Raw genomic sequence first — 12,427 nt, 5'->3', positions numbered from 1 at the left:
TATGGCTTTGTTCTAGTCTACTGCCTGATTACATTTTCTCCTTTTTTTAAAAATTTTTAATTTTTTAATTTACTTTTTCAATCAACTTTTTATCTTATCAATTTCTTTTTAAAATATTTTTACATTTTCATCTTTACAGTCATATTCCATCCTCATTGTATTTACCCTTATTTGTGTATGTATGTATGTGTGTGTGTGTGTGTATGTGTGTGTATGTGTGTGTGTGTATATATATATATATTCTTCTGTCTTCAAAATTTGGGGAGGCAGTTTTTCCTAACAGACCAAAATACACCCAAAATCTAGTATGTGGCTCTCTTCTATTCACCAGCCTGATCATTTTTTTTTCTTTCCCCCCTGGTTTCAGGTCTTTTCTGATTTGTTTAGTGTATATTTTTCTGGAGTTGTTGTTATATTTTTAGCATTTTGTTCTCTCATTCATCTATTCTCTGGACAAAATGACAAAATGGAAAAGCTCACCTCAAACAAACAAACAAACAAACAAACAAAAAATGGAACAAGAGGCAGTACTGACTGCCAGGGACCTAACCAATAAATACAGACATTAGTAAGATATTGGAACTACAGTTCAGAATGATGATTATAAAGATACTAGCTGGGCTTGAAAAAGCATAGAATATACTAGAGAATCCCTGTCTGGAGAAAGAAAGGAACTAAAATCTAACCAAGTCAAAATCAAAAAGGCTATTAATGAGATGCAATAAAAAGTGGAAGCTCTCACTGCTAGGATAAATGAGGCAGAAGAGAGAATTAGTGATATAGAAGACCAAATGTTGGAGAATAAAGAAGCTGAGAAGAGAGATTAACAACTACTGGATCACAAGGGAAGAATTCAAGAGATAAGTGATACCATAAAATGAAACAATATTAGTATAATTGGGATCCCAGAAGAAGAAGAAAAAGAAAGGGGCAGAAGGCATAGTGGAGAAAATTATGGTGGAGAACTTCCCTAATTTGGGTAAGGAGACAGGCATCAAAATCCAGGAGGCACAGAGAACCCCTCTCAAAATAAATAAAAATTGGTCAACACCCCATCATCTAATAGTAAAACTTATAAGTCTCAGAGACAAAGAGAAAATCCTGAAAGCAACTTGGGACAAGAGTTCTGTAACCTACAATGATAGAAACATTAGATTGGCAGCAGATCTATCCACAGAGACCTGGCAGGTCAGGAAGGACTGGCATGATATATTCAGAGAACTAAATGAGAAAATATGCAGCCAAGAATACTATAGTCAGGTAGGGTGTCATTGAAAATAGGACAGATTAAATCATAGAAAATAGAAGGACAGATTAAACAAATTTAAAAGAATTTGTGAACACCAAATCAGCCCTACAGGAAATATCAAAAGGAGTGCTCTGAGCAAAGAGAGACCCTAAAAGTAACATAGACTAGAAAGGAACAGAGACAATATACAGTAACAGTCACCTTACAGGCAATGCAATGGCACTAAATTCATATCTTTTAATGGTTACCCTGAATGTAAATAGGCTAAATGTTCCAATCAAAAGACACAGGGTAAATGGCATGATTTCATTTCTTTTGATGGCTGCATAGTATTCCATTGTGTATATGCCATTTGCGACGACGTGGATGGAACTAGAGCGTATCATGCTTAGTGAAATAAGTCAATCGGAGAAAGACAACTATCATATGATCTCCCTGATATGAGGACATGGAGAAGCAACATGGGGGGGTAGGGGGATAGGAGAAGAGTAAATGAAACAAGATGGGATTGGGAGGGAGACAAACCATAAATGACTCTTAATCTCACAAAACAAACTGGGGGTTGCTGGGGGGAGGTGGGATTGGGAGAGGGGGAGCGGGCTATGGACATTGGGGAGGGGAGGTGAACCATAAGAGACTATGTACTCTGAAAAACAACCTGAGGGTTTTGAAGGGTCAGGGGTGGGAGGTTGGGGCAACCTGAGGGTTTTGAAGGGTCAGGGGTGGGAGGTTGGGGGAACAGGTGGTGGGTAATGGGGAGGGCACGTTTTGCATGGAGCACTGGGTGTTGTGCAAAAAGAATGAATACTGTTACACTGAAAAAATAAATAAAATGAAAAAAAAAGACACAGGGTATCAGATTGGATTAAAAAAAATAAGACCCATTGTTATGCTGTCTGCAAGCAACTCATTTAGACCCAAAGACACCTCCAGATTTAAAGTGAGAAGGTGGAAAACAATTTACCATGCTAATGGACATCAAAGGAAAGCTGAGATGGCAATCCTTATATCAAACAAATTACATTTTAAACCAAACACTATAATAAGAAATGAGGAAGGACACTATATCATACATAAAGGGTCTGTCCAACAAGAAGATCTAACAATTTATATTTAATTTATATTTAGACCAAGAAGGTCTAACAATTTAAAATATCTATGCCCCTAACATGGGAGCAGCCAATTATATAAGCCAATTAAATTACAAAATCAAAGAAACACATCAACAATAATACAATAATAGTAGGAGACTTTAACACTCCCCTCACTGAAATGGACAGATCATCTAAGCAAAAGGTCAACAAGGAAATAAAGACTTTAAATGACACACTGGACCAGATGGACTTCATAGATATATATTCAGAACATTCCATCCCAAAGCAACAGAATAAATATTCTTCTCTAGTGCCCATGGAACATTCTCCAAAAGAGATCACATCCTGGGTCACAAATCAGGTGTCAACTGGTACCAAAAGACTAGGATTGTTCCCTGCATATTTTCAGACCACAATTCTTTGAAACTAGAGCTCAACCACAGAAGAAAGTTGGAAAGAACTCAAATACATGGAGGCTAAAGAGCATCCCACTAAAGAATGAATGGGTCAACCAGGAAATCAAAGAATTGAAAAAATTCATGGGAACCAATGATAATGAAAACACAACTGTTCAAAATCTTTGGGACACAGCAAAGGCAGTCCTAAGAGGAAAGTCTATAGCAATACAAGCCTTTCTCAAGAAACAAGAAAGGTCTCAATACACAGACTAACCCTACACTTAAGGAGCTGGGGAAAGAACAGTAAATAAAGCCTAAACCCAGTAGAAGAAAAATAATAAAGATGAGAGCATAAATCAATGAAATAGAAACCAAAGAGCAGTAGAACAGATCAACAAAACTAGGATCTGGTTCTTTGAAAGAGTTAATAAGGTTGATAAATTCCTAGCCAGACTTATCAAAAAGAAAAGAGAAAGGACCCAAATTGATAAAATATGAATGATAGAGGAGAGATCACAACCAACACCAAAGAAATACCAACAATTATAACAACATAGTATAAGCAACTATATGCCAGCAACTGAAACAATCTGGAAGAAATGGATGCATTTCTAGAGAAGTGCAAACTACCAAAACTGAACCAGGAAGAAATAGAAAACCTGAACAGACCCATAACCTGTAAGGAAATTGAAGCAGGGATCAAAAATTTTCCAACAAATAAGAGTCCAAGGCCAGATGGCTTCTCAGGGGAATTCTACCAAACATTTAAAGAAGAATTAATACCTATTCTCCCGAAACTGTTTGAAAAAATAAAATGGAAGAAAAACTTACAAACTCATTTTATGAGGCCAACATTTTCTTGATCCTGAAATCAGATAAAGACCCCATCAAAAAGGAGAATTACCAAACCATATCCCTGATGAACATGGATGCAAAATTCTCACCAAAATACTAGCCAATAGGATCCAACTGTCCATTAAAAGGATTATTCACCATGACCAAGTGGTATTTATTCCTGCAAAGGTGGTTGGATCAGTATGATACAATACATTAATAAAAGAAAGAACAAGAACCATATCATACTCTCAGTAGAAGCAGAAAAAGCATTTGACAAAGTACAGCATTCTTTCTTGATCGAAACTCTTCACAGTGTATGGATAGAGGGTACATACCTCAATATCATAGAAGCCACCTGTGAAAAACCCACAGTGACTATCATTCTGAATGAGGAAAAACTGAGAGCTTTTTCCCTAAGGTCAGGAACACAGCAGGGATGTCCACTATCACCACCGTTATTCAGCTTAGTACTAGAAGTCCTAGCCTCAACAATCAGACAGCAAAAGGAAATAAAAGGCATCTGAATCAGCAAAGAAGTCAAACTCAAACTCTTTGCAGATGATATGATATTTTATGTGAACAACCCAAAAAGACTCCACCCAAAACTGCTAGAACTCATACAGGAATTCAGTAAAGCATCACGATATAAAATCAATACACAGAAATCAGTTGCATTTCTATACACCAGCAACAAAACAGAAGAAAGAGAAATTAAGTAGTTGGTCCCATTTACAATTGCACCCAAACCCATAAGATACCTAGGAATAAATCTAACCAAAGAGGCAAAGGATCTGTACTCAGAAAACTATAGAATACTCACAAAAGAAATTGAGGAAGACACAAAGAAATCTAAAAATGTTCCATGCTCATGGATTGGAAAAACATATATTGTGAAAATGTCTATGCTACCTAGAGCAATCTACACATTTAATGCAGTCCCTATCAAAATGCCATCAATTTTTTTCAAAGAAATGAAACAAATAATCCTGAAATTTATATAGAACAAGAAAAGACTCCAAATAGCCAGAGGAATATTGAAAAAGAAAACCAAAATTGGTGGCATCACAATTCCAGACTTCAAGCTCTATTACAAAGTTGTAATCATCAAGACAGTATGGTACAGGCACAAAAACAGACACACAGATCAGTGGAACAGACTAGAGAGCCCAGAAATGGACCCTCAACTCTATGGTCAAATAATCTTCAACAAAGAAGGAAAAAATGTCCAATGGAAAAAAGACAGTCTCTTCAACAAATGGTATTGCAAAAATTGGACAGCCACACACAGAAGAATAAAACTGGACCATTTCCTTACACCACACACAAAAACAGACCTAAAATGGATGAAAGACCTCAATGTGAAATAGGAACCCGTCAAAATCCTTGAGGATAACACAGGCAGCAATCGCTTTGACCTCAGCCGCAGCAACTTCTTCCTTGAAATATCGCCACAGACCAGGAAAGCAGGGGCAAAATGAATAATTGGGACTTCATCAAGAGTAAAAAAAAAACCTTTTTTCACAGCAAAGAAAACTAACCAAAAGTCAACTGACAGAATGGGAGAATATATTTGCAAATGATATCAGATAAAGGGCTAGTATCCAAAATCTATAAAGAATTTATCAAACTCAACACCAAAGAACAAACCATCTAATCAAGAAATTGACAGAAGACATGAACAGACATTTTTCCAATGAAGACATACAAATGGGCAACAGACACGTGAAAAAGTGCTCAACATCCCTTGGCATCAGGGAAATACAAATAAAAAAACAACAATGAGATAGCACCACACACCAGGCAGAATGGCTAAAATTAACAGGTCAGGAAATGACAGATGTTGGGGAGGTTGCAGAGAAAGGGGAACCCTCCTACACTGTTGGTGGGAATGCAAGCTGGTACATCCACTCTGGAAAGCAGTATGGAGCTTCCTCAAAAAGTTGAAAATAGAGCTACCCTACAACCCAGCAATTGTACTACTGGGCATTTACCCCAAACATACAAATGTAATGATCTGAAGGGGTACATGCATTGCAGTATTTATAGTAGCAATGTCCACAATAGCCCAACTATGGAAAGAGTCTACATGTCCATCAACAGATGAATGGATAAAGAAGATGTGGGATATATAAATACAATGGAATACCACTCAGCCATCAAAAATATGAAATCTTGTGATTTGCAACAATGTGGATGGAACTAGAGGGTATTATGCTAAGTGAAATCGGTCAATCAGAGAAAGACAATTCTCATATGATCTCAATGTATGAGGAATTTGAGAAACAAGATATAAGATCTTAGGGGAAGGGAGGGAAAAATGAAACAAGACAAAACCGTAAGAGACTCTTAATCTCAAGAAACAAACTGAGGGTTGCTGGAGTGGAAGGGGGAGGAATGGGGTCGCTGGGTGATGGACATAGGGGAGGGTATGTGTTATGGTGAGTGCTGTGAATTGTGTAAGACTAGTGAATCACAGACCTGAGTTCTGAAACAAATAATACATTATATGTTAATAAAAAAAATCACCATATCAAGACATGTTTTTACAGATGCTCATGCTGTACATATATGTGAAGACAAGTGGTCTGAGGCAACATACAGTTTGCCAGGCTATCTGGCTATCTTCCACCAATCCAATTCTTTTTTTTCTTTTCAGCGTAACAGTATTCATTGTTTTTGCACCACACCCAGTGCTCCATGCAATACGTGCCCTCCCTAATACCCACCACCTTGTTCTCTCAACCTCCCACTCCCCGCCCCTTCAAGACCCTCAGGTTGTTTTTCAGAGTCCATAGTCTCTCATGGTTCACCTCCCCTTCCAGTTTCCCTCAACTCCCTTCTCCTCTCCATCTCCCACCAATCCAATTCTACCAATTCCCCTGGAGGAGTAGTTTCCCTGCCAAATTTTCCATACCACATTTACATCAAAAAGGAGATTGGAATATAAAAGCTGGAAAGCATGTCAGGTGGCTTGACGCCTCCTTCAGCCTTACAGGACACTAGGCATTTAGGATAAATATCTATTGAGCATCTAGCATAGGGGCTCCTACTAAGTAGACAGCCACTAAGTATTTGGTGTGTAAGTGTGGCCCAGTCAGTTAAGCATCTGCCTTTGCTCAGGTCATAATCCCAGAGTCCCTGGATTGAGCCCTGATTCTGGCTCCCTGCTCAGTGGGGAGTCTGACTCTGCTTATTCCCTTGTTCATGCTCTCTTTCTCTCTCTCAAATAAGGAAATGAATAAATAATAATAATTAATAAAAATTTTAAAATAATAATAGAAATATTATAAATATATAATAATAAATATTAATAAAATATAATAGAATATAATATATTATTTATACATAATATATTATAACATATATTATACTGTATATATGTATAATATAATATATTATACATAATATATTATAACATATAACATATTATAAATATAATATAATATTAATATAATATAATGATAAATATAATAATAATAAACATTTGATGAGCAATTTATGCCTATTTAACAAATTTTTCAAACTGTGGAGACCTACAAAACTTATGTAGGGCAAATGTGTTTTGCTTTGACTCTAGTCTTTTGGTCCTGTGGGATTTATGAAAAATGCCATCTCTATGTCTGAGGATGAACAATGGAAGAGAATACGAACATTGCTGTCTCCAGCTTTCACCAGCGGAAAACTCAAGGAGGTAAGAAAAGATCAGGACTTTTAATCAGGAAGTTAAGGAATATTCCTGGGGACAGATAGAAAATAAGGTCATAGTCCATCTCTAAGTGGTACTCTACTGTATTTGGGCTTCCCCAAAATGGTCTTTCATCTTCATGTTTTGGAAGAGACATGATAAAATTTGTTTTTAAATGCCCTTACTGCTACATGCTTGTGAAAGCCATGTCATCCTAGGACTTGATTCTCAGATTTAACTTCAGGTGGTTATGTATTTTGTGTGTAGATGTTCCCCATCATTGGCCAGTATGGAGATGTGTTGGTGAGGAACCTGAGGAAGGAGGCAGAGAAAGGCAAGCCTATCAACTTGAAAGAGTAAGTAGGAGTCCAGTTGCTGGGATTCCAACTCTGTCATGACACTTTCCAGCTGCTGCCACAGAGTCAAATTCAGTGAACTTGCTGAATCACTCCTGTGAACAAGGTGACGTAGGTGTATGGTGTTACAACTCCAGCGGGCCAGTCAAGAAGAGGTAGCTCACCTCAAAACGCAGGGCTGTCCGAAGAAAAACAGTCTTCTTTTGTGTGCATGAGTTGGGATTTATTTCCTTGCTTAATCATCACCTTGGACATTTTAGAGACAAAAATACATTGTTTGAAAAGAAGAAACATGAGTGTAGAGAGAATGGAATCATGGGAGGGGAACGTACTTGGTACATATTCCTGGGCACCGGGTGGGGCACAAAAGTTACCCTATGGAACTTGGAACAACTTAAACCCTTCCCTGATTTTGTTGAGGATATTAGCGAATACTAAATATTAACTTTTATAATCATTTGTCCATCTTTTAATCTCAAAAGGGTGAAGGCCCTGCACATGGGATAGGTAGGGTGATGATGATGATAGATAGATGATAGATAGATAGGTGATAGATTTTTTTTTTCCTAAATTGGATATATTTTAATTATGCAGGTTGAACAGATGTACATTGCAACTGTCCTGGGGAAACTAGGCCATATGACCACTTAGATATGGCACCCCCATTTCAATTTTGGATTGATTTAATATATGTTTTAACTAGGAACATTCTTTGTTCTTACATTTTCCAGAAATGAGTATGACCTCAGGGCAAGCTAGATCTCTGTTGTTGAGAAAGAGTGGGTCTTTCATGAAGAAGCCTTAGTTGGGGTGTGGAGAAGAAGGGATGATGTTTCTGGCAGCACAGAATATGGTGTTGGTGTTCTGTAATGTACTGTTGAGGAATAACCTCTGAGCATAGTTACTGTGGTGAGAGATCTAGACCAGTTTCACCTTTCTTGATTCCCTGAGAAAGGGTTCATTATTCCACCATTCGTCCTGCTCAGACACAGTGCTTATCCACCGTCTATTGCCCATACTCAAAATTTATTACTGTAATTTGTCAGACTTTGTGTCTCTATCCCTCCAGGACTGAGCTCTTTGAACTCAGAGATGTGTCTAACGTGCCCTAATGTCCCCATCACCCCAGGACAAGGCCAGCTGTATCACTGGCACCTCATGAACACCACATGAGTGAATGTGATGACGTATAGACTCTTCAGATGACCCAGATGGTGGTTCTGAAAGTGTGGCTCTTGTGCCTGAGCATGGGATCTACATGCACTTCTTGTTGCATGTGTTGGATAAGAATATTAAAGAGGTGCTGATCTTAACTATCCATGTCTTTGTTTCTCCCACAGCATCTTTGGGGCCTACAGCATGGACGTGATTACCAGCACATCATTTGGAGTGAACATTGATTCTCTCAACAACCCACAAGATCCCTTTGTGGAAAATGCCAAGAAGATCTTAAAATTTGATTTCCCTGATCCATTTTTACTCTCCATAGGTATGTACACTAGTGTTTCTTCTTTTCTCTTCCTTCCTTTTTCTTCCCTTGCTTCCTTTCTCTCTCACTTCCTCCCTTCCACTTTTCTTTTCTTATTTTCCAAATTTACTTTTTGTAAAGATTTCATTTATTTTTCAGAGAGAGAGCACAAGCAGGGGGACTAGCAGGCAGAGCAGAAGCCCAATGCTGGACTTGATCCCAGGACCCTGAGATCATGACCTGAGCTGAAGGCAAGTGCTTAACCAGACTGAGCCACCCAGGTGTCCCAAAAATTCTACTTTTCTACAGTGATTGTACTGAGATATACCTCCATGTAACTAACATATAAGTCCCCCCCCCTTAAAATGTAGAATTCAATTTTTATGGTCTCAGTGTTCATCAAAAAAATTTTAAATGTTGATGATGCACAATGCATGTATTTTTCCTTTTATTTCTGTGCTTTTGGTGTCAGATCTTAGATTTCAGTGAGAAATCTAGATCATCAAAATTTATCCCTTGGTTTTCTCCTAAGGGACATAAAGTTTTACTCTTAGATTTGGGTCTTTGATCCATTATGAATTTATTTTTATATGTTGTATTAGGTAAGAGTCCAACTTCATTTTTTTTTCCCCTTGAGACTGTCCTCTTGTCCCAGCACCATTGATTAAAAAGACTATTTTTTCTTCATTGAATGGTCTTAGAGACCTGAGCAAAATCAGTTGACCAGGAACACATAGGTATCATTTTGGACCCTAAGTTCAATTCCATTGATCTATATATCTATGCTTATGTTATGCTTGTACCACATTGTCTTGATTACTATAGCTTTGTGTTTAGTTTCGAAACTGGAAGTCTGAAGTTTACAATTTTATCCGCCCCCCCCCCCAAGATTGTTTTGACTATTCTGGGTCCCTTACAATTCCATATAAATTTAAAATTCAGTATGTCAATTTCTACATACATAGAAATACATTAATCTGTAGATCAATTTGACAAATACTGCCATCTTGACAATGTTAAGTTCTAATCCATGATCACTGAATGTTTTTCCATTTACATAGATCTTCTTTATTTCTTTAAAAACCTTTTTAAAGGAGTGTCTTGTGGCTCAGTCGGTTGGGTGCCTGCCTTCAGCTCGAGTCATGATCACAGGGTCCTAGGATGGAGCCCCAAATTGGGCTCTCTGCTCAGCGTGGGAGCCTGCTTCTTCTTCTCCCACTCCCCCTGCTTGTGTGCTCACTTTCTCTCTCTCCCCTCTCTGTCAAGTAATAATAAAATCTTTTGTAAAAAATTTTAACTTTAATTCAATTTAATTAACATATAGTGTATTATTAGTTCCAGAGTTAGAATTTAGTGATTCATCAGTTTTGTGTAACACCCAGTACTCACTACATTGCCCTCCTTAATCCCTATCATCCAGTTACTCCATCCTCACACCCACCTCCCCTCCAGCAACCCTCAGTTTGTTTCCTATGTTAAAAGTCTCTTCTGATTTGTCTCCCTCTCTGGTTTTGTCTTTGTGGTTTTTAGAGTATAAGTTTTATGCTTCTTTTGTTAAAGCTATTCTTAAATATTCTGTTCTTCTTGAGGTTATTGTAAATGGAATTATACTCCTAGTTTTGCTTTTGGATTTTTCTATTGCAGAATATAGAAATATAATTGATTTTGTATGTTAATCTTGTATCCTGAAACCTTGGTAAACTGATTTATTACTTCCAGTGACTTTTAATGCATTCCTTCAGATTTTTTATGTACAACATGATATTATATGATAATAAAGATGCTTTTGCTTCTTTATTTCCTCTATGAAAAGCTTTTGGTTTTTTTGTTTGTTTGATTTTGCCTACCTTTCCTGGTTAGAACTTGTAGTACAATGCTGAATAGGAATGGCGATAGAAAAATCCTAGTTTTGCTTATTCTTAGTGGAAAGTGTCCAGTCTGCATCTGTTAAGTGTGATATTAGCTATGAGTTTTTTGCAGAGGACAATCATCAGGTTGAGGATATTCTTTTCTGTTCCTAGTTTGTTGAATATTTTTTGTTACTACATGGTATTGGAGTTCTGTCAAATACTTTTGCTGCATCTATTGAGATGACGACCATGTGTTGTGGTGGTTCTGATTGTTGTCGTTGTTATATTTTATTATATAACCCTAAATAACTGAGTTAATCGCCTCTTAGTTATGGTATATCCTTCTTTGATATGTTGTCCTAGGTTTATTTTGCTAGTATTTTGTTGAGGATTTGTGATGTCATAAGATGACATGTCATAAGATACATTGGTCTGTAGTTTTCTTTTTCTGTTATTTCTTTGTCTGGTTTTAGTATCAAGGATAATAATAATTTCATAGAATGAGTTTGGAAGTATTCATATCTATTCTGTTTGTTGGAAGAATTTGTGCAAAATTGCTGGACAATGAACCATGGAACACTACATGAAAAACTGATGAAGTACTATATGGTGACTAACATAACATAATAAATAAATAAATAAATGTTTTAAAATGTAGACATATATAATGATAAATTTCTTCCTAGTCACTGCTTTTTCTTATCCTATGAGCTTTTGTGCATGGTTTCTTCGTTTTTGTAATCTCTAAGTAATTCCTAAGTGCGCTTTTGATTTCTTCTTTGACCACTGTCTATATAGGACTGTAATGTTTTTCTACATATTTGCAAAATCCAATGTTTGTATTCTCAATTTCTAATTTTATTCCATTGTGGTTGAAGGGCATGCTATGTATTATTTGCATCCTGACAACACCTTCTTAAACAGCATGATAATTGAAGTAACATCTTATGGTCTGGTATATCCAAAGAGACTCTAGTCCAAATTTAAAAGGCTAAGAGATCTAGGAATATAATCCTGTTGCTTTGGTTACCCAAAGATGTGGATGGGGACACTGATCTCACTGCTCTAGTGGTGGTGCCTACTTGAGACTTGCCCTGGCTCACCCAATGGCTTGAAATTTCAAGTAAAGTTAATAGAGGGAATGACTCCCAGTTTCAGTGACTCCTGGTGTTTTTTTACTTTTCTGGTTATAGTCCAAATTATAATTGCTCTGGGTAAATTTTGCATTTTCACTGTGATTTCCATTGTTCTTTTTCCTTACAGTACTCTTTCCATTCCTTACCCCAGTTTATGAAATATTAAATATCTGGCTATTTCCCAAAAAAGTTACTGATTTTTTCACAAAATCTATAAGAAGAATAAAGGAGAGTCGCCTAAAAGATAAGCAAAAGGTAAATATGGTGGTAAATATGTGTGTGTTTACTTTTGATCTTTTATTTAGTTGTATATATCTCATATGTACACTTCTATGTATGTTTTGACAGTATATA

General features: G+C 36.9%; 1 protein-coding gene across 2 annotated transcripts in view; it reads left to right on the top strand.

The window, feature by feature from the left end:
- The window catches only part of LOC123936277 (cytochrome P450 3A12-like), a 50,991-nt gene that overhangs the window by 29,383 nt on the left and 9,181 nt on the right, over positions 1-12,427 (top strand). For both annotated transcript variants that reach the window (XM_045996923.1, XM_045996922.1), the window contains 4 exons: positions 7,156-7,269; positions 7,531-7,619; positions 8,960-9,108; positions 12,201-12,328. In XM_045996923.1, the coding sequence (XP_045852879.1) occupies positions 7,156-7,269; positions 7,531-7,619; positions 8,960-9,108; positions 12,201-12,328 (480 nt within the window). The remainder of the gene's footprint in view (positions 1-7,155; positions 7,270-7,530; positions 7,620-8,959; positions 9,109-12,200; positions 12,329-12,427) is intronic.

The sequence above is a fragment of the Meles meles genome, unplaced genomic scaffold, assembly GCF_922984935.1.
Source record: "Meles meles unplaced genomic scaffold, mMelMel3.1 paternal haplotype, whole genome shotgun sequence".
Taxonomy (NCBI): Eukaryota; Metazoa; Chordata; class Mammalia; order Carnivora; family Mustelidae; genus Meles; species Meles meles.
Note: the sequence above shows the minus strand (reverse complement) of the source record. Positions and strands in the feature narration are given on the sequence as shown.